The 24,675-nt window shown below is 40.3% G+C and overlaps 4 protein-coding genes across 5 annotated transcripts in view; 1 reads left to right on the top strand and 3 right to left on the bottom strand.

Annotated features, from left to right (window-relative positions):
* Positions 1–3,240: 3,240 nt before the first annotated feature.
* On the bottom strand, positions 3,241–5,449 carry LOC144658530 (uncharacterized). Its single transcript, XM_078518955.1, has 2 exons — positions 5,051–5,449; positions 3,241–4,202 (listed from the first exon to the last, which is right to left on the bottom strand). Exons 1-2 carry the CDS (start codon positions 5,133–5,135, stop codon positions 3,424–3,426), a joined length of 864 nt encoding a protein of 287 aa, XP_078375081.1. The 5' UTR covers positions 5,136–5,449; the 3' UTR covers positions 3,241–3,423.
* Positions 5,450–7,914: 2,465 nt separating this feature from the next.
* On the bottom strand, positions 7,915–17,117 carry LOC144657586 (uncharacterized). The gene is made up of 9 exons (XM_078517938.1): positions 16,483–17,117; positions 15,202–15,349; positions 14,400–14,598; positions 13,028–13,106; positions 12,862–12,912; positions 11,694–11,854; positions 11,189–11,261; positions 9,649–9,796; positions 7,915–8,983 (listed from the first exon to the last, which is right to left on the bottom strand). Exons 1-9 carry the CDS (start codon positions 17,095–17,097, stop codon positions 8,868–8,870), a joined length of 1,590 nt encoding a protein of 529 aa, XP_078374064.1. The 5' UTR covers positions 17,098–17,117; the 3' UTR covers positions 7,915–8,867.
* Positions 17,118–19,075: 1,958 nt separating this feature from the next.
* On the top strand, positions 19,076–22,880 carry LOC144657592 (potassium voltage-gated channel subfamily A member 10-like). The gene is made up of 2 exons (XM_078517940.1): positions 19,076–20,400; positions 21,889–22,880. The coding sequence occupies exons 1-2, from the start codon at positions 19,173–19,175 to the stop codon at positions 22,038–22,040; spliced, it is 1,380 nt and encodes a 459-aa protein (XP_078374066.1). The 5' UTR covers positions 19,076–19,172; the 3' UTR covers positions 22,041–22,880.
* Positions 22,881–23,139: 259 nt separating this feature from the next.
* Positions 23,140–24,675, bottom strand: part of LOC144657570 (uncharacterized) — a 36,706-nt gene continuing 35,170 nt past the window's right edge. For both annotated transcript variants that reach the window (XM_078517915.1, XM_078517916.1), the window contains exons 49-50: positions 24,350–24,460; positions 23,140–23,979 (exon numbers count right to left, since the gene is read on the bottom strand). In XM_078517915.1, the coding sequence (XP_078374041.1) occupies positions 23,866–23,979; positions 24,350–24,460 (225 nt within the window). In that variant the 3' untranslated portion in view covers positions 23,140–23,865. The remainder of the gene's footprint in view (positions 23,980–24,349; positions 24,461–24,675) is intronic.

The raw sequence follows: 24,675 nt of genomic DNA on the forward strand, positions 1-24,675 counted from the left end.
TAGGAGAAACGCGTGACGAGCGCAAAAATGGGTTTGTGTTGGAGGCCATACGGCCGGAGACGTTCTTGTCAAACAATCTTGCCTCCCCATTATAGTAAAACAAACATCACGCATCAGCGGCATCACGCATCAGCCATTGCAGATCACATCACATCAACGCCGCACAACATCAAATGGGATCATTTTGACATTCTAGCAACAGGAAGATCAAACATACATTGAAAAATAAAAGAGACATTGTTGATTCGTGATTTAAAACCAGCCTTAAATAGAAACGTTCGCAGTGAGAAACTTTTTCTCTATGAGCCATAATGTTTGTTTATCTTCTGCGGAGTTTTAAGTCTGTTTGTTATTAATTAACATCATTGTCATATTTGTTTAGATTAGGTACCAGTCTTTTATTTCACATTTAAATCTTATTGTATAATCTTGCTAACGGTCACTTCTGAAGATGTATGTTGTGACGAAACGTTAAGTTCTTAAAATCAAAGTTTTTTCGACATGCGTTGTCTTGAGTGTTTGTCACCGCAGTGTGTTTTTTATTTTTGTTGAAGTTAAAATGGCCTAAGAATAGGAATGTAAACATCACACTTCTGGCTTCTGGCAATTACAACTCGATCATGGCTCGGAAATTATAAACAAAAATATATTGACACGTAGCAAGGTTTGCAATGATTTTTATTCCATGCGACTTACCTTGCATTAATCGCCCTTCAACTTCAACAAGACGGGCAATTAAAATTCAAAATATTTCTATCCGTATTTCGGAATCTACTCTAAATAAAGGCTTCTTTAGGAATATTTGGTAAAACGAGATTGACAGGGAGTTAAACGTGGCCAATGAGGGGTGAATCAACAGGGTAAACGTGTTCTTAATGCCTGCGTCATCTACAGGTACGAATAATGTTTTTTTCATCTCTTTGTAATTTCAGAACAAGGTTTTCATAAGCAAAAACTTCAGTTAAACGAGAAATTCAGTAAATTTCATACACCTCAGTGACCAAAAGATGTAAAAAAATTCGCAAACAAATATGTTGACTCTTCACATGTCTTCAGGCGTGTTGATCGCGCGCGACGTTTGACACACACGACAGGACCTGTTACTTCATAGACTAAACATGTCTTTGTTTTACAGTCTGGTTGAAAAATCCACCGGAAAACGGCTTGTGGCCTGGCGGGTTGGAAGCGGGAGAAGTCCTTTTAACTTTTCAACAATAAAAACTACATATTGGAAAATAATCATTGCAAGGGCAACAAATTGAAAGAAAAAACATCGGAAAGGGTTTTTACTAGGAAATGCTAGACTTCCATCAAGATCTCTTCTCAGTTATTGAGTCATACAGTAATTGTGAAATAATATCAATATTTTATGTAGTAGATTTCAACATCGAATGTGGTACATGTAAGATTCGTTTTCAATACTTGCCTACCTATACCATAACCTAACCATGTTTTCTATTTCAATATTGATCTCCAGACCCCATTTTAAATGATCGCAATCACTTTTAACATGCCAAAGCTTTCCTCGTTTTTTTTTTTCTTTCAGTATAAAGGACTAACTCTAAGGTTGCTTACTGATATGACATCATTTTTTACTTGAATGAGTTGTCATCTAAACTTACACGACTCTAAAAGTAGCGGTGCCCGGCAACTGAGACTGCGCAGTAGCTATCGAATGGTTACTAAGGGCGTAGTGAATAGCTTGACAAAGTTCATTGTTTAGTGCGCATGATTTGGTCTTGACAGTGCACAAAACACAATAGTTATTTGCATTTTGATTACTTCTTTGAAGTCTTCCGGACATCAAAACAACAATCAGTGATAACGGTGACCAGTCTGGCAAAAGTAAGCCTTATGAATTATACTACCTTATACATGAAATTTTCGCGACACGTTAATTTCGCGATTTTGAGGTGCGCATATTTCGCGACACTTAAATTTCGCGATTTTTCGAAAATTTTGTACTTTGAAATCACTTTATTTTTTTTATTATTTAACATGCCCCTAATCATAAATATAAAACGACTTCATCAAAGGAACAATAACGTGCTAAATTAACAAAACACTCGGGCAATCTTCTGAAATCTTCGGTCTAGAAATTGTATTTCTTCAAAGGAGGACATCAAGTAATGCTATGACTTATTCGAATCGAAAGACGGAGAGGTTAAAGTAAGCGTGCGGAGCCTTTTTGTTGCCTTCCCCCCCCCCCCCCCCCACCCCCCCCTCCACTGAAGGAGCCTCTGAAGAGGTGAGAGCTACGTATGTAAATTGCCCATCGCAGATCATGTGATGCTCTGTAGAGCATTGTTCCTTTGTCTTTCCGGAAATTATTCATTTCCACGTGAAATTGTTTGAATTTGAAAGAAATAATTCTCAAGTGTAACATAGTGTAGTATGTAATGAGACAACAAACAGACAAACAAAGCAAAAGAAGTCTATTAGCCTGCAAGGCACAACCTCGCCCTCCCGTCCCGGGCCAGGTAATTTTTTTTACGCCCACTTTAGACAGTTATTTTTTTTTTTTCGAAATTTATGAAAGAGGAAAAAGGAAAATGTTCGATAGAATGTGCCCCGGTGTGGAATCGAACTCAGGTCGTCTGCCTGAAGAGCGAGTGTGCTACGCCACCGGGAGCTGGCTCCCAGAATTCGTGAATTTTAACTATATATCATGTTTCCCTTACAAATATCGATAGCTAACCGTAAACAGGCTAACCAAAGTGCATAGTAGGCTAACCGAAGTGAATAGTAGGCTAAAAACGTGCATAGTAGGCTAACCGAAGTTATTAGTAGGCTAACGGAGTGTATAGTAGGCTAACCGGAGTGCATAGCAGGCTAACCGGTACTAGTTACCAGTCGACGACCGTAAGTGGCGGCCATCTTGAAGTGGGCGTAAAAAAAAATGCCCGGGCCAGAGTATTCCACATGGCGGGTACCACGCGGATATTCCTGGGGACGGGGTTGGATGAGTCGGTTGTACCTGTCAGGCTACAAAAGAAGGGCGGGTGAATAAGTTCGTGGATTGACGGATTTTACCCTTAAAAAGGGCCCGGTATTTTGCGATACAATGAGCAGATTTGCGGATTTCGAAAGTAGAGCAGATCGCGGATAAGCTAAGAATTTTGGCCCGGATTTCAGACTCTTCATTCCTTCATGTCAGGAAGTTTGGATGTATACATGTATAAAGATAGCTGTAGAGTAGTCCTGAATCAAGCGATTCCTTTCATTGCTCTTTTTAAACTGAACTTTATTCAATGATCAAGAAAGTACATTCTGTCCTCGTGTTAGTTCATCAGTTACAATTGTAAGATATGCGTCACCGTAAGGGACGCAGCACACTACAACAGCTCATTTAGTCTAATTTTCAAATCACATTGGTGGTGTTAGGCATATGATCAGTTTTATAATTATTCCGTCTCGATAAAATTATTCCATAATTTTGCAAAAATCAGGCATGCTTCTGCCACTTTCACGGCCAACCTCTCGGAAAAAATTAAACTCGTACCACATCCCTCGGCAGAAAATGCCAGCTGCCTTAATATATTCGTCTTGTGTGCTGAATTTCTTATCAACAAACTTCTCCAGTGAGCTTTGGTAGCCTGATTCCTTGCTCTTGTTGTGCTCAATCCAGCCAAAATAAAGATTGTCTTTCGTCCGGGCTGAACGATACAGGTCATCAGCAACCCACCGCGAAAGCATGTTGTGTGGCAACATGGCTACGGCAAGGTACTTGGGGTGCTGTTCGGCCACATAGGTCAGAAAGGCCACATACTCGTGGAAAGCGGGGCCCAATACCACGCTTTCTGTATCCTTTAGTCGCCAGTCCCTTAACGTCGTCTTGTAGTGTTTGTAATCGTAGAGACGAGCCTCAGCGCGGTACGATTGAGCATATTCAGTTTCCCCCTTGTACTGCATGATTTCAGCGGCATGTTTAAATGCTTTGACCGCGTTGGAAAGGAAGGCAAGATTCTGCATCGTGTACATACCATACTGATTTATGGGTAGATTTCCTGAAGCTATCCCTGCGATGAACTTGGTGGATTTTGTCATTTTGTGGAGGGCGTTGTCTCTGCCGTTTATGTTTCGATCATTGAATAGGCGTTTGCTGAAGGAGCTTGACGAAGTCGATTTCTTGTCTATGGAGTTTTCTTTTTGGAGGATGTCAAGTCCAGAATCGCCCTGGTTCTTGGGTTTTTCCTTAGTTACTGAAAGAAAAATTTAATAAATTCATTGTCTTTACATGTAAACGGTAAATGAGAAGAGTTTTAGCTACCACCCTTTTCTATGCTTCAACTCATGAAATTGTTTATCTTTTTTGACTTCCAGCCTTGAAGGTATCTCTTTGGGCGTAGCCTTCTTAGGACTGTGTCACGGCTGAGTTAGGTTTATGTTATTAAGTTTTGCCAAATAAGACATATAAGACAAATTGAAATTCACATTTGTCCGGGGGAGCATGCCCCCGGACCTCCCTAGTTGGCCCACCATTAGGGTTTTACGTTTAAGCCCCCACTCAAATACTTGCTGCGCGGTCCCTGACTATATAGCTTCATTGCAACCAAATGTGTCTCCAAGGCGTTTTGATTTAAAGTTTCAAGCAGCGAGACTAACTTTGAAAACTGGTGAGCCTAACAACATTCGAAAACCCACATCACAATCCATTTCAATCTTCGTCGCTTTTTGCCATCCGTACATTCTTTTGTATTTGCTGTGTTGTTGAAATGCTCCTTCACTGTTTTGAGAGGTTATTTTTATATTTCACCGGATTTGTTGGTCATTTTCTATGACTAAATTTGACTCAAATCCGTAACACAGTCCCGTAAAAAAAGTATTCCCCCGGGGCTAGTTCGAGGCGGACTTAAGGACTCTTTCAAACGTACAGTTTTTAGCACTGACAATCATATATTTAGTTGAGAACTTGCGCGGTAACGAGAAACGTTTTCTATTTTTATCTTAGTACTGAATTTTCATCCCCTCCGGCTATCGCACTTAGACAGTTACTCCTCACCCGGAAGTTTTAAATTTTTCTTATTCGCTGAATGAACCCATACCCTACCTGCTCCGGAGACGTTTCTCGCGAAGAAAGACATAGTAACCAAAACTGCGACAGCAGAGAAAGCCAAAGCTTTTCCTCCGAACATTGTTCCAGGCTTGGAAGCTAGAGAAGACTGCTAAGAATAAACTAAAAGGCTGCTTATAAATAGAATAGGCTCGAACAACCAGCGCACATTGTTCACGGTTATCAAATCAGCTGTCAAATAGATGTCAATTTAGATGACACATTCAAGTAAAAAATGATGTCATTTCAGCAAGCAACCTTAGAGTTAGTCCTTTATACTGAAAGAAAAAATGAACGAGGAAAACTTTGGCATGTTAAAAGTGATTGCGATCATTTAAAACGGGGTCTGGAGATCAAGATTGAAATAGAAAACATGGTTAGGTTATGGTATAGGTAGGCAAGTATTGAAAACGAATCTTACATGTACCACATTCGATGATGAAATCTACTACATAAAATATTGATATTATTTCACAATTACTGGATGCCTCAATGACTGAGAAGTCTAGCATTTCTCAGTAAAAACCCTTTCCGATGTTTTTTCTTTCAATTTGTTGCCCTTCCAATGATTATTTTCCAATATGTAGTTTTTATTGTTGAAAAGTTAAAAGGACTTCGCCCGCTTCCAACCCGCCAGGCCACAAGCCGTTTTTCGGTGGATTTTTCAACCAGCCTGTATAACACAGACATGTTTAGTCTATGAAGTAACAGGTCCTGTCGTGTGTGTCAAACGTCGCGCGCGATCAACACGCCTGAAGAGATGTGAAGAGTCAACATATTTGTTTGCGAATTTTTTTTTCAACTCCTGGTCACTGACTGATGAGGTGTATGAAATTTAATTTCTTGCAACAATTCGCCGAGTTCTTACCTTCCGTTTAATGTTAAATGTTACCTCGGCAAGTATTAGGCGTCTCGTTTAACTGAAGTTTTCCTTATTCTGAAATTACAAAGAGACGAAAAAAAAATTATTCGTACCTGTAGAATGACGCAGGCATTAAGAACATGTTTAGTCTGTTGATTCACCCCTCCTTGGCCACGTTTAACTCTCTGTCAATCTCAGTTTTGACATTTTACCAAATATTCCTTAAAGAAGCCTTTATTTAGAGTAGATTCCGAAATACGGATAGAAATATTTTGAATTTTCATTGCCCGTCTTGTTGAAGTTTCACTAAAGGGCGATTGAAGCAAGTTAAGTCGCATGGAATAAAAATCATTGCAAATATTGCTACGTGTCAATATATTTTTGTTTATAATTTCCGAGCCATGATCGAGTTGTAATGGCCAGTAACCAGAAGTGTGATGTTTACATTCCTATTCTTAGGCCATTTAAACTTCAACAAAAATAAAAAACACACTGCGGCGACAAACATGACAAGACAACGCATGTGGGAAAAAAACTTTGATTTTAAGAACTTAACGTTTCGTATGTCACAACATACATCTTCAGAAGTGACCGTTAGCAAGATTACAATAAGATTTGAGTACGTAATCTAAACAAACGAATGACAATGACAAACAGACTTAAAAATCCGCAGAAGATAAACAAACATTATGGCTCGTAGAAAAAAAGTTTCTCACTGCCAACGTTTTCATCAGTTTAAGGCTGGTTTTAAATCACGAATCAAAAACTTTGTGTGGTATAGTTTCACTGCAACGGACGGTAGTTGCTGTTTTTTATGATAACAAGTTTTAAGGAGTTTCGTTTCATTGCTTGTTTTTGCGTGAATTTCCCCCAACATACCGCGACGAAGACCGACCAAAGTAATCCGAACTTCGTAAAGTACCCACAATCCAAATTTCCTGACATGAACGAATGAAGAGTCTGAAATCCGGGCCAAAATTCTTAGCTTATCCGCGATCTGCTCTACTTTCGAAATCCTCAAATCCGCTCATTGTATCGCAAAATATCCGCAATCCGGGCCCTTTTTAAGGGTAACATCCGTCAATCCGCGAACTTATTCACCCCCGCCTTTTGTAGCCTGACAGGTACAACCGACTCATCCAGCCCCGTCCCCAGGAATATCCGCGTGGTGCCAGCCATGTGGAATACTCTGGCCCGGGACGGGAGGGTGAGGTTGTGCTTTGTTTGTCTGTTCATTGTCTCATTGTAGACCACGTGATGTTACCCTTGAGAATTATTTCTTTCAAATTCAAACACATTCATGTGGAAATGAATAATTTCCGGAAAGACAAAGGAACAATGCTCTACAGAGCATCACATGATCTACGATGGGCAATTTACATACGTAGCTCTCTCCTCTTCAGAGGCTACTTCAGTGGAGGGGCGGGGGGGGGAAGGCAACAAAAAGGCTCCGCACGCTTACCTTAGCCTCTCCGTCTTTCGATTCGAATAATTATTCTTATTTTTTTGACAGACCTGTACAAAATTCCGCAGTTTTTTTTTAGTCATAGCATTACTTGATATCTTCCTTTGAAGAAATACTGAATTCAGAGGACGAAAAGAAACAACATTCTGCAGTCTTCCCTTCTCGTTTCGTCGTTTGTTTCAGATATCACAGCTTGCGTAACCACAGCGGAATGCGACAAGAGCCCATCATGCGACAAGTGATTAACAGAGGTGCGAAGACTCCCGCGAGAGATCCCGGGAGATTAGTTCTAAAAATAAATTAATACGGGAAGTATGGGAGATGAAGGCTCCAGGTCATGGGCTCCTGCCTCTTCTCATTTTCCACCCCGTACGAAAACAGAGGCGGCCTCTGCAGAGGAGAGAGCATACGTAGCTTAAGAGGTCTATTGACTTAAACACGTCAGGATTTTTTATTCCGGTTTCTTTTCTGGGCCATTTTTTCTGGGCTTGCCATGTTTCCGTTCGTTTCTACTAACACAAACACATGTTCCTTGTTCACAAACGCAATAAGCGGTAAATTGCATTGATTTTATTTCATTTGCTCACGAATAAATCTTATACCGGTCAAGTATTTAATAATAAGTTAGTTTACATTGCTCTATTAAATATTTTTTCTTCTACATTTTTGGATGAAAATGTTTTCTCTTTCGAATACTAATAAGCATTGCGTTACGACTCGAATATTTTAATGGCTGAGAATTCCAAACTCGTCCCCAGGGCACTTTCCCTTAAAATGTGGTAAAGGCGAGGCAACGAGCGCTGCCACGTTTAAACGAAAAACCATCCTGGGGTGAGATTCTGTAAAGTCGACTATCACCAAGAAGTGCATTCTCGTCCCCAGAGACGCTTATCCATATTAGTCGGTGGAACCTGTGCACGAGAAACAAGTGGCTTTGGGGATACATGATTTGATTGGCTGGATTTTAACAAAAGGAAAGGCCAATCAAATGAACCGTTTTAAAATCGCTTTGTTATACGAGAGTTTAAAACGATTGGCTAGATTTGAAACTCCCTTTGTTCAATTCTAGCCAGTCAAATCATGTGTCCCCAGAGCCGCTTGTTTCTCGTGCTCCGCTCCAGGCTTGGCCTCGTCAGCAAACATGACGTCATTGGTATCTTCACGATTGTTCTTTGTGAAAGAAATTTTTTTATTCAACACATTTGATTTTGCCTTGCAATGTTATTAAGATATTTACCTTTAAAGGGAAATTGGGATGTATTTGGGGAATTTTCTAATTTGAAAGCAACGTTTTGGATTTTTGGAGCAACGTTCGAGTAACTTTTTGGATTTTGGAGCACTTCTTTTTAGCAACTTTTTGGCATTCCATTGAGAAACTTTTTGTATTTTACGAGCACAATCGGGACCGGCCTACTTCAGGCTCTGCCGGCTAAGAGAAACAAGCGGTTCTGAGGACGAGAATGAAAGAAGTGTTGCTTGGATTTCAGTTACAGCTCAGTATGTGTTGATTCTGTGTGTATGGAGTCCAAGTTATCTGCGGCTGATGGCAAAGTTTTTTCCATAATCTCCTTATCTTCTGCCCACGCTTTGTCATAGTAAATTCCTGCAGAAGAAATTAAAAATATATAAATAAGTTTTAAAAATTTACGATATTTAGAGAGAAAGCCACATCAGCTCTGACTGGTTTTCATGCGGAATTAAAATGTTGGTTTTTGAGGAGGGAGGAAAACTCGAGTACTCGGAGAAAGAACTGCGGAGCGAGGCGAGAACCAACAACAAACTCAACCAAAATATGGCACCTGGCCGGAATTAAACCCGGGCCACATTGTTGGGAGGTGAGCGCTATCACCACTGCGCTATCCCCGTTCCCCAGTAAATACATGTAGACAGAGTGTTTTGTGTTGGCAGCCAATAAAGGCCTGGCCAAACAAAGACGCAAGTTGACGCAAGTTTTTGCCAGAACTTGCGTGCACTAGCGTTGACTTGTGATGACTTGCGTTCACTTTGGTCAAGATCAAATTTGCATGCAAGTCAATGCAAGTTTTTCATCGTTTGGCCACCCAACGCAAGTCAACGCAAGCCCTGCTGTTTGCTTCAGTAGCATTGAAATGGCTTTTTTGACAACGTGCGTGCACTTGTGAGTCCATTAAGCAAGCCAACGCAAGTCTTGCGGTTCAACTTGCGATTTCTTCCGACGTTTGGCCAAGGCTTAAGGGAATAAACATGCCAAGTTCGAGAGAAGAAGAAATCAAGAACTCTTCCACATACCTGATTTGTCGTCGTCCTTCTTTTTCAGATATAGCCTCAGTACATCATCCAGACGTTCCCGCATTTCATCTTCGGACACAAACTCAGAGTTTCCTGGCTGCAACATGTTGTAAAGTTCCCTAGCTACTTTGGCTGAGCCACCAAAATCCTACAAGAGAGAAAGGGTGTTCTCTTGATTATTTTCAAAAAGTTAGTACAAACTCGTTCAAAGAGTTTTTAACGACGTTATATCTGAGACGTTGCCCTAGAAAATATTTCAAAAGGAGGCGAAACATGGATATTACATGTACATAAGATATATCAATTTCACCGTATCAAAGTTTAATATAACAAATTCATTGGCAATGAAAACAAAAATGTTGTCTCGTTGGCCAATTACGCTTGGCGCCGGTTTCATGTTTTCCCGCGTTTGTCACGGGGTTAAGGTATAAGTTTTCCCGCGTTTGGCGCTGGGCGGGCGTCATGTTTTCCCGCGCTTCCATTACAGGATATTCCGCGCTTGACACTGATTACCTTAAGGTTACTATTCTTAGCGACTACAGTCGAAGCTCTCTTAACGGACACTCTCGTAAGCGGGCAGCTCTACTTACGGCCGCCTTGTTTGAATCCCCTTTTAAACTCCCATACAAACTTTGTATTTTTACATTCTCGTAAGCGGACATTCCCGTAAGCAGCCGCGGACACTTTTGCAGATTACGACTTAGACTTTTTCTTTGTTTTTGAGCTCCCGTAAGCGGACACCCCAAAGAAAATCCTATAAAAAAAACCCTCGATATCTTGTTTTTATCAATCAACTTTATATTGCCATTCGTCACAATGATTTACAGTAATTACAGTATCATATTTTAGGGGTTGTTTTGTCGTCATCCACGTCCGTCCGGTTATTGTTAGCTGGACAAGCTCCTGTAAGCGGCCATCTATCCCCTTAACTTCTAGTGGCCGCTTATGAGAACCATTCTCGTAAGCGGCCAACTCCAGTTACGGACACTTTTTCACGTCCCAAGGGTGTCCGCTTACGAGAGCTTCGACTGTACTAGTTTTAGCCATTTTTTCTATGCAAGATTTAGCGACTATTTAATTGAGCGATTTTTCGAAATTCATTTAAAAAATAGCGATATCGTGTAAACCAGATTTTAATGAAAATATAGCTAAGATGAAAAAAATGTTCAATAAACGAACAAACTCACTTGAAATTGAACGAACGTTTGCATTGCCAGCAAGAACAATGTTATCAGCATCCATTTTTTTAAAAGAATTTTTCAAGTCGACTTTATTTAATTTTGTTTTTCTTCAGGGGGGGGGGGGGGGGGTAAAACGAGTATTAAATTTGACCGAGACAAATTTTAGCGAGTACTAAACTTAGCGATTTTCGCCCAAGTCGCTAAAATCGGTAAAATTAGTAGCCGCTAACAATTGAAACTTAAGGTATATGATTTTGCTTCAAGTTCTGATTGGTTTAATTTTGCAGCAAGTGCTCTGCTTAAAACTGTGACTTAACCTTTGCGACCGTTGTAACAAGAGCGCTCTGATAGTACCTTACCTCATAGCGCGCAATCAAGTTTTCAACAGTTAGTTTTCCATGTCCATCGTTTAGAGCCTGATCAAAAACAGACCTGAAGAAAGAAAGAAAACAGACCTGGCCAATCACAAAGGACACAGACAATCCAGTGAGCCAATCAAAACTCGAAGAAAATACAGGTAGCTGGCACGAAGCGCGGGAAAACGTGCGCGAGCGAGACACGATTGGTTTTGGTTTTACTTCTGATTGGCTGCGAAAGTGGCGCAAGAATTTTAAACCAATTACTAAGCGTAGTAATGCAAAACCTAACCAAACGCAAATTACTTTCGACACTCAAATAAAGACCGCTCTATATAACAACTGTCACTAGAAACTCACTGGCTGGATGCCCAGGAGGTCCCCCACCCCACCCCAATGGTAATCATCTCTTTCTGCATTTTCCTCCCAACCATATGAATTACCACAGCCTCCATTAAAAATTTTTTGTAACATATTACAAATGAGAATTGATATTTCTATTGCTTACTTGACATCATCAAGATCAAACAGAGCAAACTCATATTCCTCAGTGTTCGCAGGGTCACCATCCACCTCATTAGCCATCTGTTTCACTTGTTCAACTGTCAATGCTTCAACATCTTGTTTGGTGACATAACCTTTGTTGCCCACATCCATTACTTTAAAAACCTTCAGAAAAAAAAAGAGAAAAAACAAAATTACCCAGTTATATATTGATGGTGGGAGGCGCGGTGGCCTTATAGTTAGCGTGCTGGACTCCGGATCAAGCGGTCAGGGTTCCCCGGGGGGGGGGGGGGTACTCCCTAAAATTTACTACGGGGGTGTGCCGCTGAGCATCTGAGACTCTGGACCTGTTCCAGAGAAAAAAAGCTAAATTTGCGACCCTGTTCCAGACAAACATTGCAAAATAGGTACCCTGTTCCAGACAATATCCACAATGGAAATATATGAAGATAGATATATCAAAAAAAAAAAAACACTAGCGTATACATCACAAAGCGCTCACTCTGGCTCACTTGAATTCTTCTGTGGCTCTGAGATAAAGCGATGAGAAAAGCGGAGTTTCATAGCCAAACTTGATCATGTTTAAGCAGGATTCTGGGGAAAAAACGACCCTGTTCCAGAGTCAAAAGCGTGATTTTTATACCCTGTTCCAGAGTCAGAGAGGCAAAAAGCATACCCTGTTGAGCGGCACATACCCGTATAGCCCTTATATGGGAGTACCCCCCCCCCCCCTGGGCAGGGTTCAAGCTATGGCTCAGGGATCACTGTGTTGTGTTCTTGGGTAAAACACTTTACTCTCATAGTGCCTCTCTCCACCCAGGTGTATAAATGAGTACTGGCGAAATAATGCTGAGGGGTAACCCTGCGATGGACTAGCATCCCACCTAGTGGGGAGTTAAAATACTCCTAGTTGCTTAATGCTTCAGAAACCGGGATAAGCTCCACGCGGTATCGACCACTAGGCTCGGATGCAGTCTTTACCTATATATTGATGTCTATACAGTGAGTACAATAATCTTTCAACGTTTCAAAATTAGTCATTGTTGAGTAGTCATTGTACATGTAGTTATCAAATCAAAAACTATTAATTTTATAATTATATTACCTAACCAGACTGTCATAATAGATAATTCTCCCAAATTTCTATTATTTAATGGTTAACCCTAACTCACTTTTTCTGCAATGTCTCTTCTCACATCGTCATACTCCTCCATAACTTCACCCTGAAGCAACAACAATAAAAATACACTGTCACTCAAAATGCCCTCACAGTGTGCTTAGATACAAGTTTACAAAAATTCTCAATGTATTGAATAAACTTTTATTTGTCTTCCTTACTTCAGTAAGTTGTCGATAGATATCCTCAACATGAAGACGTCTGTCTTCTTTACCTTCAAACTGAGAGAGGTACTCATCTCTAAAACGAAAAAATTGATCTTATTGTAAATAATAAGTACCATGATGATATACTGTAAAATTACGGTTATAAGTTCCCCCGGTTATAGGACCATCTGCCTGGAAACAAAAAATACATCCGATTATAATTCCCCCCGGATATAAGCCCCCCCCTCTGCCGGATGAAAGTACTGAAAAGGGCTGAATGTTGCTTTATTTTGCGTTTTCTAAAAAACGCATTTCGATCAACACTCCCGTGGCCCGTTTCGAATCGTTTTTCTTATTCCGCTTATAAGCCCTTCCGGATATAAGCCCCTCCACTTATAAGCCCACCCAAAAACCCTTATGAAGTTGTATAAGCCCAGGGCTTATAACCGCAATTTTACCGTGTTACCCCAAATCAGTGTACTTTGAGGTATACATGTAACATGCTACCTGGTAAACTAAATCTTGAAAGTCAAAAGAGAGACACCTAAGAAAAAATGTGGAGTGTCAATAACCAATGTTTCAGTTGAGTTCAGTAGTGTAGCAGCTATTGTAGCCTTGTAATTCTTCTGGTCCTCTAGTGTAGCTGCTATTGTAGCCTTGTAATTCTTCTGGTCCTCTAGTGTAGCAGCTATTGTAGCCTTGTAATTCTTCTGGTCCTCTAGTGTAGCAGCTATTGTAGCCTTGTAATTCTTCTGGTCCTCTAGTGTAGCAGCTCTGCTAATAATTGTTTTGGGGGGAGGGGCATTGTTCCTATTAATTGTTCTCACTGACTTATTGTTCTAAAAGATCTTGAGATCTTGCAAAAGCTGCTACCTGGCCAGTAGTATTACCGTCACCTTTGCTACGAAAGTGGGAGGCGCGGTGGCCTAATGGTTAGCGCGCCGAACTCCGGAGCGAGCGTTCCGGGTTCGAGCCCTGGCCGGGGTCACTGTGTTGTGTTCTTGGGCAAGACACTTTACTCTCATAGTGCCTCTCTCCACCCAGGTGTATAAATGGGTACCGGCAAAATAATGCTGGGGGGTTCCCTGCGATGGACTAGCATCCCATCCAGGGGGGAGTAGAAATACTCCTAGCTGCTTAATGCTAAGGAAACCAGGATAAGCTCCGGCAGTATGGGCCACTTTGGCTGATCTTTTTTTTTTTTTTTTTTTGCTACGAAACTTCAGTGTTCAATTAGTAAGGCCACTTTATATAAACTTTATATAAAAAAGCAAGGTGCTGCAAGAGAAAAGCATCCTGCTTAAGAGTTCAACATGACGACACAGGCTTTTGTCCAACCCTCTTACAGGAAAGTCTACAGTTTATAAAGTAATTTATTTCTACATACTTCATTTCAAAAGGATCTATATTGCCCATGGTTTGAGGTCCATGCCCAGGATAGGTCCAAACCATGTTCACATCTGACAAGGGCGTGTATTCTAACTTGGCATTCTCACACCCTGTTGGGTCAAATTCTGTCAGCCGTGAAAACAGAACTGATACAGCCATGTTCTTTGAGCCATAAGATCGCACCTGATGCCAATAACCTGTAAACAAAAACAAAGGCAATAAATCATTCTACACATGTAGTCTTTAAAATTAACCCACCAACTTTTTCTGAGTGAAATGAGCCGTGCAATTTCAATTCTGGGGAAGGAGTTTAGCTGAGGTGAAAGGTGGGTGTGCAAAATTTAAGGCTCATCCTTCAAGGGGTCTGTCTGACTAAACTTGCTTCCAGTTAGAAAATTTTAAATTATAAGCAGCGAAGGGGTAATGGCCCAATTTCGATATTTTAAAATTCAGCCTAAAACAATAGACATCACTACGAGGGTCCGGGGAATAAACCCCACAAACTCTATAGTTTGGTCCCCGGAGCCTCGTCCTAAGCTCTATTGTTTTAGGCTGAATTTTAATATATCAAAATTGGGCTATTATTACAGTATTGGGTGCAAAAAAAAATTAATACAGATTTGGTAAAAATGTATCTCTCAAGCCAGCAAGTTAACCGTTGAGAGCTTGCCCAGGAGTTTTAAAAAGTCTGTGCGGGAAAGGTTAGGGTTTCTGAAAAGTTCCAAATATGACCCAAAGATTTCTGTAGATGGCCCGAACATTTTACATGTTTCTAGTATGTCTAATAGAATGGCACTTACTGTATGGTAGAAAGAGGCAATCTCCTGGCGTCATGTTTGCATATTGCCATCTCACTTGTTTGAATTTGGGATACTTGATAAGGTTCACACTTTGAACGTCCAGTGTGGCAAACCCTCCATAACCTCTGTCCCCATCAGCTACTGGTATCTACAATCCACAAATAAGTCACATTTTAAAGTTTTGTCATTGAAATATGTGATAACAGTGGAATTATCCTGATTTCTAAGACCTGAAAATTGGTTTGAGAAATAGGAGATTAATTAATAATAGCGGACATGCTCAGGGCGTCATTTAGTGTCCGTTATAGCGAGAGTCCGTAATATAGCAGGAGTCATTTCCAATCAAACCTCTTTCGCCAGGGATCTGGACTTTGTCTGTAATAGCAAGCGTCCGCAATAGCGGGGTGTCCGCAAGGCGAGAGTTGACTGTATACCAATTCAAAGGGAAATTGGCTTTCGGTTCGAGTTATCGAGAGGTTTGAGAAATCAAGGGTTCAAGAAATTGGGATTCCTCTGTATACTGTGCCGCAACATTTAATCATAATAAATCCCTATTGGGCCCAGTTGCGCAGGATGGATAACACTACATGTCTCAGATAAATCACTTCCCAGTGGATAGTGACCAGGAACCTTCCACAAACAAGCACTAAAAAGAAATCTTTTAATACATGTTTGAAAAGTCCTTTTTGCAAAGTTTATTGAACTTATTAATATTGAATTTCTTTTTAAAATTTTACAAGTATGTCATAAGACTGGGAATTTGGTAATTGACGCCATTGTTCGACAAATAACACCTTTCAGTTTGACAACCAGGTGAAATGAATAATGGTGGATATTTACCAATACGCTAACCACCAAATAATACCTGCAGTTTCATTATTCTCACTCACTTCAAAATCTTTCAAACAACTTAAGGTTTTATAAACTATATAAAAATATTAGATTTTAATTTTTGAGTATAAACAATAATTATTGTGATTTTTGTGATCGATCCATGGAAACAGTTCTTACCCTCAGGAATCTGAATTAATTTCACATGCTAATGTCAACAAGGAAGTATTTGTATAGCGATAATCGCAAATTACCATCTAATTGAAATGCACTCTTGTCAAACAAACGACAAAAGGCTTTTTACAAGACCAAACAAGTAAGCTTCATTAAGAAATTATTTAACTTTAATGTCTACAATATCCCTTTGGTTGCTAAAATTTTACTGTTATGATCTTTGCTTTAGAGAAAACACAGATTAAAAAATACTTACAGAAGCTTTTAAATTCTTACGTTTTCCTCGTTGTCTGGGTGAATCAAAATCCAGTTTTTAGTTCCGTTTAGCAAACAATTGATGGCATTGTCAGCGTCTTTATGAAGCATACTTCTCGTTCCACCTGAACTTAACCAAAGATTCGCTTCTAAAATTCTCTCACTAAACGTACCGCACATAAGAAATGGCAAAACCCTCACTTCTGTAGATAACGGATCAGGAAGCTGCGAAACAGTGTAAGAATCTTTATCTTGATAAGTATCCAGAAAACTTTGAATCGTGTCCCTTCCAAGACCTCTTTCTCCGACCGGGACATGATCTTTCTCTCGTTTTGCTTCCAGCTTAACTTCTAGCTCACCGTAATTTTCTTTTAAATACTGATCGGTCCATAAGTGAAAGGCGGGGAATTTTTTCGCCGCTCCGCGGAAGATAACGGGTCTTCGAACGCTTGCATATTGATCCCAAAACTCTTGAGGCGATGGGAGCTCGTGTAAAATTTCTATATGGCCTTCGGAATCTCTGTGCTTGCCTAGTTCTTCGCCATGACCTCGAGGAAGTTCTTGATGACTCAGAGAAGTGGGAGCTATTCCCAAGATAAACAAAACAAACAGGCAAATCACAACATGAACAGCCATAACAAATCTTGAAAGTGGTTTGCTTTGTGGCTTTCTGGACGAAAGAGCCTGGTTCTGAGCATAGAAATGAGGCAAATAGCTGGAGAAAACCAGTACTGGGACGAACTGGATTGGACTGGTGGCTTCCCTTTTCGAAATGTGAATATACACCTTAGTCAAGTTTCTTACTTCCCCGAATTAGTGTCGTAATTTGATGTTCTATGCTCGTTTTTCCGAGCTCAAGTTATGCCAAGCAGCACAAAATCGTTTCTTTGGTTGGGTCTATAATTAATTTTTATTCCCAATCCAGGGAGCGTACATCCTGGAATCCTGGATAGCTGACGAATCTTGTAAGGTGACGGTAAGTTGTAAAGTCCCCGCTATAAAGCAATCTGATAATTCTTACAGTCTGTCGGAGAAAGTTTGAGAGGAAAGTTGAGTTTTTCTGAAAGTTTCACTGCGTTGCGTTACTGGTTACAGGGTCCTCTGGCCTCATCGATAATACCGTATTTACTCGAATAAGCGCCGCCCCCGAATAACCGCCGCCCTCGAATAAGCGCCGCATTTACGACAAAAAAGTTAATATAAGCGCCGCCCCCGAATAAGCGCCGCAGTCTCGATGCGGCGCTTATTTGAAGAATTTCGTTTAACTTAAAACGGCACTACAAAGCAACTCTAAGACAAGCTTGAACATTTCTTTGCATCAAAAGCGATGTTTTGCAGTTATGAGTGATTGTTTTTTCGCTCTCCCATTAGTTTTTCTATTCAACACTCTAACAAATTATAATAATGGATGTTTGGTATGTGTGGAGAGAATGAACTCAGAAAAAAATTCTGAGTTCACAGATGGGACACGAACCCACGACCTTCCGTACACTAGTCGGACGCTCTAACCACTGAGCTACTGAGAACTCTAATGGTGAGCAGTGGTCATTTGTGGGTGACACAACGACTGCATCGCGCAAATCACATTATGTCAATGAACACACACATTTAACTGCATCACGCAGTCACGTAGTACATGTACTCTCAGAGTAAATAAATAATAATAATGGATTGATGTGTGGAGAGAATGAACTCAGGAAAAAATTCTGAGTTCACACTCTAACAATACGTAGTTCTGTAAATGTTGCGAAGGCCGCCAACCTTTGCCAGGACAGCTAGCGCCACTTCTGTCTCAGCAAGAGACAAATACTGACAATCAAAAGACGCTCTTTTCAATAACTGTAAAAGATAAGATTCTTTGTGGCGTCCAAATTTAAATAAGCGCCGCCCTCGAATAAGCGCCGTACTTGAGACGCGAAAAATTTAATAAGCGCCGCGGCGCTTATTCGAGTAAATACGGTAACTCCAAACTCGTTCCCAGCGGCGGGGAGAGAGAGACCCTGGGAATGAGGTTGCCTAGGCTCAATTGAGGCCGCTTTTCAGGAAAACGAGCCCGTGCTCCTTCCCCCGAAAGCAAAGACCGGACTCGAGAAGGCGGGGGAAAGAGGTAGGGGGGAAATCGAGCCTAGAGGTTGCCATAACTCTCGCAATCAGGAGCCCATGGGCTCCTGTCGCGATCGGCCAATGAAACCTCGAGAATTATGCCAGTTGTTTGCCGATGGCAAAGGAACTAAAGGGCATAAAAATTGAATCGACAGAAGATGAAACACAAGCCGTTAGCCAGGAGAAGCAGATCTTATTCAGACCTATTCAGTCATGTGTATCGACAATTCCGCAATAGAGATTATATATATCATATTCGACTGATAATTGATACAGTTGAAACCGAGCTGAGTTGCTGTTTAGTATTTTACATAGCAGGGCCAAATTAAGAGACGATCACCGATAAATTTCAATCCTCGATACAGTTTTAAAGAATTTTAAACACCTTCATCTACTTTAGATATAGCTAATCGCGTCAAATGTGGAACAGATTGACCTTATTGACAGATCGCATCACAGGAGTATCGTTGACTAGGTTAAGGGTTGCAGCCGATAAACAAACAAAAAAACATCCAGTGAAGCTTTCGACAATGCAAATGATAAAACCTTAGACGTACATAGAAAAAATCAATTGAAAACGTCCTCAATCTGTTGGGCCAACATTCAAGATGCTACCGTATTACGGGAAGCCCTCAAATTTGGAAGGCTTTCCAGCTACACCGAAAAACTTACGCAGAGCAACTACCACATTGATTCTTCGTGGAAGGAATGAAAAGCAGCTGACCCCGAAATCAGAATGCAACAATATCAGAAGGAAAACACTACGCCAAGAGGAAAAGATACGAATTAACGTCAGTGGAAGAAGATATGATATCTCTTTACAACAACTGCATAATTTTCCGAAAAGTTTGCTCGCCGATCCCGCGAAGCGAGAACTTTTCCATGACGCAGAAAACAATGAAATATTCTTTGACAGGAATCGAACAACATTTGAAAGTGTTTATTACTTCTACGCAACGAGTGGAATGTTGGTCTTTCCTACTAAAAGCTTTTCTCAGCAACTCGTAGCAGATGAGTTGTATTTCTTTGGTCTTTACGACTATTTGAGCCCGGAAGAGAAACATTACAGTTTACCGATTCCAAGCGCGCTATCAAAGAAGCGTGTATTAACTCCAAGGGCAAGTTGTCAAAAAACGTTTTGGGAAATGTGCGAGTTTCCTGAATCGAGCCCTGTTGCACGAGTCCTCAATTTATTCTCGCTGGTTGTAATAGTGTTCGCTGTTGTTCTTTTATGTATTGATTCTCTACCAAGCGTGCGAAATTCGACCTCTTCACAGGACGTCTCCAACACTCACGTGAACCAAAGCTCGATTACAAACCAAAACTCTACTCACCCTACCCACAACAACACTTCGCATGTCCTGAAAAATTTTGTCTTTGGAGCTGAACAATTTTGCATCGCTTGGTTTACGTTAGAGTTTCTAGCACGCTTTGTTGCTTCGCCAGAAAAGCGCAGATTCCTTTGCAAGTTTCTTAACATCGTTGACGTCACGGCGATCCTTCCTTTCTATATTTTCTTGATAGCGTCTAGGAGCTACAATGTTCGTATACATGTCATCAAAATCTTCCATCTCTCAAAGATTTTCCAAGTGCTAAAAATCACGCGCTACACATCGACAATGAAAGTGCTCGGTAAAACAGCCAAAGCATGTCTGAGTGATCTTTGGACAGTTGTTTTCTTAACTTTTATCGGAACAGTTTTATTCGGCAGTGTAGTGTTTTACTGCGAGCAGTGGGACAAAGGAACGGAGTTTCACAGCATTCCTGATGCATGTTGGTGGGCTGTTGTAACGATTACAACCCTGGGCTATGGCGATTTGGTCCCAAGTACTCTTGGTAAGTATAAAATTGAGCACATAAATTATTTGATGCTTTTAAATTTATTCTTCACAACACCCCTCGCTATATATCACATATATCGTCTTAGCGCGTGCCAAGCTTAGTTCACCCCGCGCACGTTGCAAGATCGAGATAAGGACAGAAATTTATCTTTGAAAGGATTAATCGACATGATCGAAGGCTGTCGCCGCTCACAAAAGATTTTAATTACTTTTTGACATGTTTACGGTTGTTTTCCAAACTTCTTAGCCAATTAAAAAGGCCATAAACAGCAGGTTTAATTATTGCCACGTGCCTTTTTTGACTTTCTTGATCTCTCTAATCACTTGATTGGCTAAGCCATGATTGCAAAACTGAGATAACGGTTATTAAATAACTAAACACTTGCAACTTTGTCAGGCTTGAATAAATTCTGCTGCCAAATGGGCCTATATACTCTGCCTTCCAGCAGTGCTCGTAGAAATGGCCTGTTCTGCCCCGGCTGTTTTGCAGTCTATAAGCATAAGGCCATCCCCTTTTTTTCTCTGTTTAGCGTCGTCCGACCGACCCAGATTTTCGCGTTCAAAAAAAAAAAAAAATTATACAGAAGGATAGAAGGCAATGACACATTATTTTAAATAATGTTTCATCCTTTACGCTGTTCTTGTTTGAGTTTAACCACGACGTCGATTTTTCCTTCCTCCATTGCCGCCATGTTGACTTTGTAACCATGTCTTCTTGTTTCCAGGCTCCACGGACATTATGCTGAGGTACCGGGCCTCCTAGTTCCAGACTCCTTATCCACTTTTTTTTTAATTTTTTTTTTAATTCCGACCGACCGACCCAAAATCAGAAAACACATACGACGATAAACGAAAAAAAAGGGGGGATGGCCTAAGCACAAGAAGAACGAAAAAAATGTCTTCTTGTGTTTATGCCTAGTGAGGATAGCATAAGAAGATGGTGTTCGTTCTTCTTGTGCTTATAGTATGCTATATTTGTGCTTGTGCTTCTCTTGTGCCCAGTGAAAACCCACCAGTTAGTGGCGAAAGAGGGGATGCCCCGTTTCACGCACAACTCTAACGAAATTCACAAATCACGTTCCTAGAGCTACTTTCACGCGTCACTTTCTAATTTTTTGCCCTTATAACGCAACACGCAAAACTTTTGCTACCCTCTGTTATTTCGACTGACACTGTGTGGCAACATTAATCCGATGATCTGGTTTTAAATTTTCGGGTTTTTTGCTCAAATGCTACTCGAAAATCGTTTATCCTGTCGGCGTAATGCCCGCTGCCTCAAACGGCCTTTGCGCATATGCTAATTTGCACAGCATAAATATTAAATTATTATTATTCTGCCCGAACTTCCGCCAGCAGAACATGTCCAAGCCAGAAACGCGGGGAAAGTATATGATTTTGTTCTCCTCGCACGACAATTATAAGCTTTTCAATACTGTTGCGTATATGAGGGTATAATCATTGTTTTTCTTTGGTCATTCCACAGCTGGAAAGATTGTTGGCGGAGCATGCTCTATTTCAGGCGTTGTACTCATCACACCACTTCTGCCAATCATTTTCAACAAGTTTAACCGGTTTCAAAAACTGGAAGACAGCAAGATACTATCCCAGTGTCGGCCCACTGAGGAGGCGAAATAACTTGGGACATGTTGCAGTCATGACAAACTGTGGTGCGTGGTTTTTGTTTAAAAACCTTCTTGAAAAAAAAGGACAAGCCGTCCGCGCTTTGCAATGATTGTTCTTTGTCCGCAGGAAAAGTGCAAAGCGCCCGAACAAGATGGTTCCTCGCGCGAAATCGCGCTAGACACTAGTCGCTCTGGCTTTTGCGCTCGTTGCAGCAAAAGTGCAAAGCGCCTGAGGAAGAGACTGACTGGCGAATCAAACTTAAGACTCCAACACCTTCACTCGCGAGCTCGTGCATTTGCGCCCCCGATGAACAGCGAGTCTGACCGCTTTCAACAAGTCGTTAAACTTAAGACAAAAAAAGTTGTTTATTCAAATACAACCTTAGCCAACATTTCTTGATTCTCTTATTGGACTTTCTTATATTACACTGAGATCAATTGAAAATTAGTTACAAAATAATTGTATTGTCTACGAAGTGGGTTTTCTCATGGCTACTGTGAAGAAAAAAGCAAAAAGCATTCATTGCGGTAAATAAAGCAATTAGCCAATTGGAACTTAGCAAATTGGGTAACCCGCGGCAAGCGCGGGAAAATCGCGATTTTGATTTTGCACCTGATTGGTCGAGAAGACAATGCCTTCGTTCTGATTGGTTTTAGCAAGTTGCACGATCTTTTTTTCAACCAATCACAGAGCTCATTGGACACAAATCTTAAACAACATAACTGCTTTCGTCAGACATGTGAAAACCGCTTTAGCATGGAGTAAAATCGTATTGCGTCTAGTATTTTAAAAATATTAATAATTCCCGTCCCTCTTACTCACTACCTTTGTTAATTTTCATGTTAATCTACTTATGGAAATTCTTCCCTATCCCACAAAAATATCTTGATTGAAGATTTTGCGACCAGTGCGTATGGATGTCTCGTGACGATTTTTAATTCGTGTCGATAATTGACCCTAAAGATGATCTATAAAATAAATAGCTAATTTTAAATTAATTAAATATATCTACCATCTGAAAAATCATCTCGTAAAATAAACAATCTTGAGCAAATAGAAAATACTGTAAAAATAAATAACAAAATAAAGTGATTCTTTTGTTCTATTAGTGTTTCAATGATTACACATTTACACATTTGTACCCGGGCGCCAAAAATTAACATAGCTGAGTTCGCTTTGGAAAAATTATCGTACTTTTTTAAACCTTCAATTTGCTCAATACTCAACAGTCAATTTACAAGCAAAATTACTACTTAAGTAAAGGGACTGTGTCACGGCTGAGTTCAGTTTATTTTATTAATTTTTGCCAAATACTCGCTATGAAACTTAATGTTTGTATAGACATTACTTCGATGAATCTGAATCAATGACAAAACCGTAGCTTTATTGCAACCAAATGAGTCTCCCGGGCGTTATAATTTGAAGTTTCAAGCAAACGAGACTAACTTTGAAAACTATGCAACCCAACAATATTTCAAAAAACCATATCGCAATCCGTTTAATCTTCGTCACTTTTGGCCATCCGAGCCTTCTTTTGTATTTGCTGTGTTATTGAAATGTCCTTTTACTGTTTTAAGAGGTTATTTTTATATTTCACCGAATTTTGACGGTCATTTCCTATGACTAAATTTGGCTAATTTTATTTTTAAGCCGTGACATATTTCCTTTAAGCCTAAGCTTACTTGTCAAGTGAAAAAGAAGATTGAGAACAAAAATGATACTACAAACGCTTCAAACTCAGTTATTGTTTTTCGATACAAAAGTTGTCGTCCTGATGACCTTAAAACAGCCAAAAGTTTATCTTTCGAGATTTTCAATACTGCTGTTTCGTAAGAGTTTAGGACTCGTTGTACTTCTTCATCCATAATCTGAATAGCTTTTTGGTCTTGTACCTTCGCCATTCTTCGAGTAATCGACGGCGATAAGTCAGTTGGTACCACGCCATGAAAACCTATCGAGAAAACAGAAAATTGGGGATTTAATTCTCCGTTAGACAACAAAACCCAAAGTAGAATAAAAGTCTATGCAACGCATTCGACGGGCTGCCTATGTAATTTGTTTTTACTGATGAGCTCGGTCAGAGATTTCGAATACTCCGGCCTCGATTATTATTTCTTTTGTTTTGTATGAAAACCAAAAGAGAACATGAAGATCTTCTCACGGGGATCCGGTCTCAAGATTTTGGCGGGAAATGGAACCAGCGCCAGCGCGCCAAAAGGGGGCAAGTGGCACTTTCGTTTCCCGCCAAAATCACAGAATTAATAGTCACAGAAATTGTTCAGTTGAAATGTCGAAAATAACAAAAATAGAGTTTGTTTTACCTCGGATAGCTGTTTCTTCTCTTCGTGTTTCAACATCATTTGAGAAACCCTCTTCCTTATCAACTGATGACGCCATTTTGTCCAGAACTTTTCGTAGACACGACGATCAACCTGAGCAGGGTAAAAAATTAAATAAAAATAAACACCAAAGACAAATTCAGGGCCAGAAATGTCAGAAATTTTAAGGATTCTCTCCGAATATTGTGGGACTCTCTCTTAAATCCAAGACCTTTCTAAGGCTCATCTCAAGGACTTAAAAATCCAAGAACTTTTCGGAGGTTCTTTAAAATTCAAAGCTTTTTCAGAAATTTGTCTAAAAAACACGG

This window comes from Oculina patagonica, chromosome 6 (genome assembly GCF_052425735.1).
Source record: "Oculina patagonica isolate OP01 chromosome 6, crgOcupat, whole genome shotgun sequence".
Classification (NCBI taxonomy): Eukaryota; Metazoa; Cnidaria; class Anthozoa; order Scleractinia; family Oculinidae; genus Oculina; species Oculina patagonica.

Bases quoted from the DNA above. Each gene is read 5' to 3' on its own strand.
- LOC144658530 (XM_078518955.1), bottom strand. From the start codon at position 5,135: ATGTTCGGAGGAAAAGCTTTGGCTTTCTCTGCTGTCGCAGTTTTGGTT. The intron at 4,203-5,050 runs GTAGGGTATGGG...TTTTTCTTTCAG, and splicing joins GAGAAACGTCTCCGGAGCAG to TAACTAAGGAAAAACCCAAG.
- LOC144657586 (XM_078517938.1), bottom strand. From the start codon at position 17,097: ATGGCTGTTCATGTTGTGATTTGCCTGTTTGTTTTGTTTATCTTGGGA. The intron at 11,855-12,861 runs GTGAGTTAGGGT...TTTTTTCTGAAG, and splicing joins GAAGAGACATTGCAGAAAAA to GTTTTTAAAGTAATGGATGT. The intron at 9,797-11,188 runs GTAAGGTACTAT...TCTCTCTTGTAG, and splicing joins ACTTGATTGCGCGCTATGAG to GATTTTGGTGGCTCAGCCAA.
- LOC144657592 (XM_078517940.1), top strand. From the start codon at position 19,173: ATGCTACCGTATTACGGGAAGCCCTCAAATTTGGAAGGCTTTCCAGCT. The intron at 20,401-21,888 runs GTAAGTATAAAA...GTCATTCCACAG, and splicing joins TTTGGTCCCAAGTACTCTTG to CTGGAAAGATTGTTGGCGGA.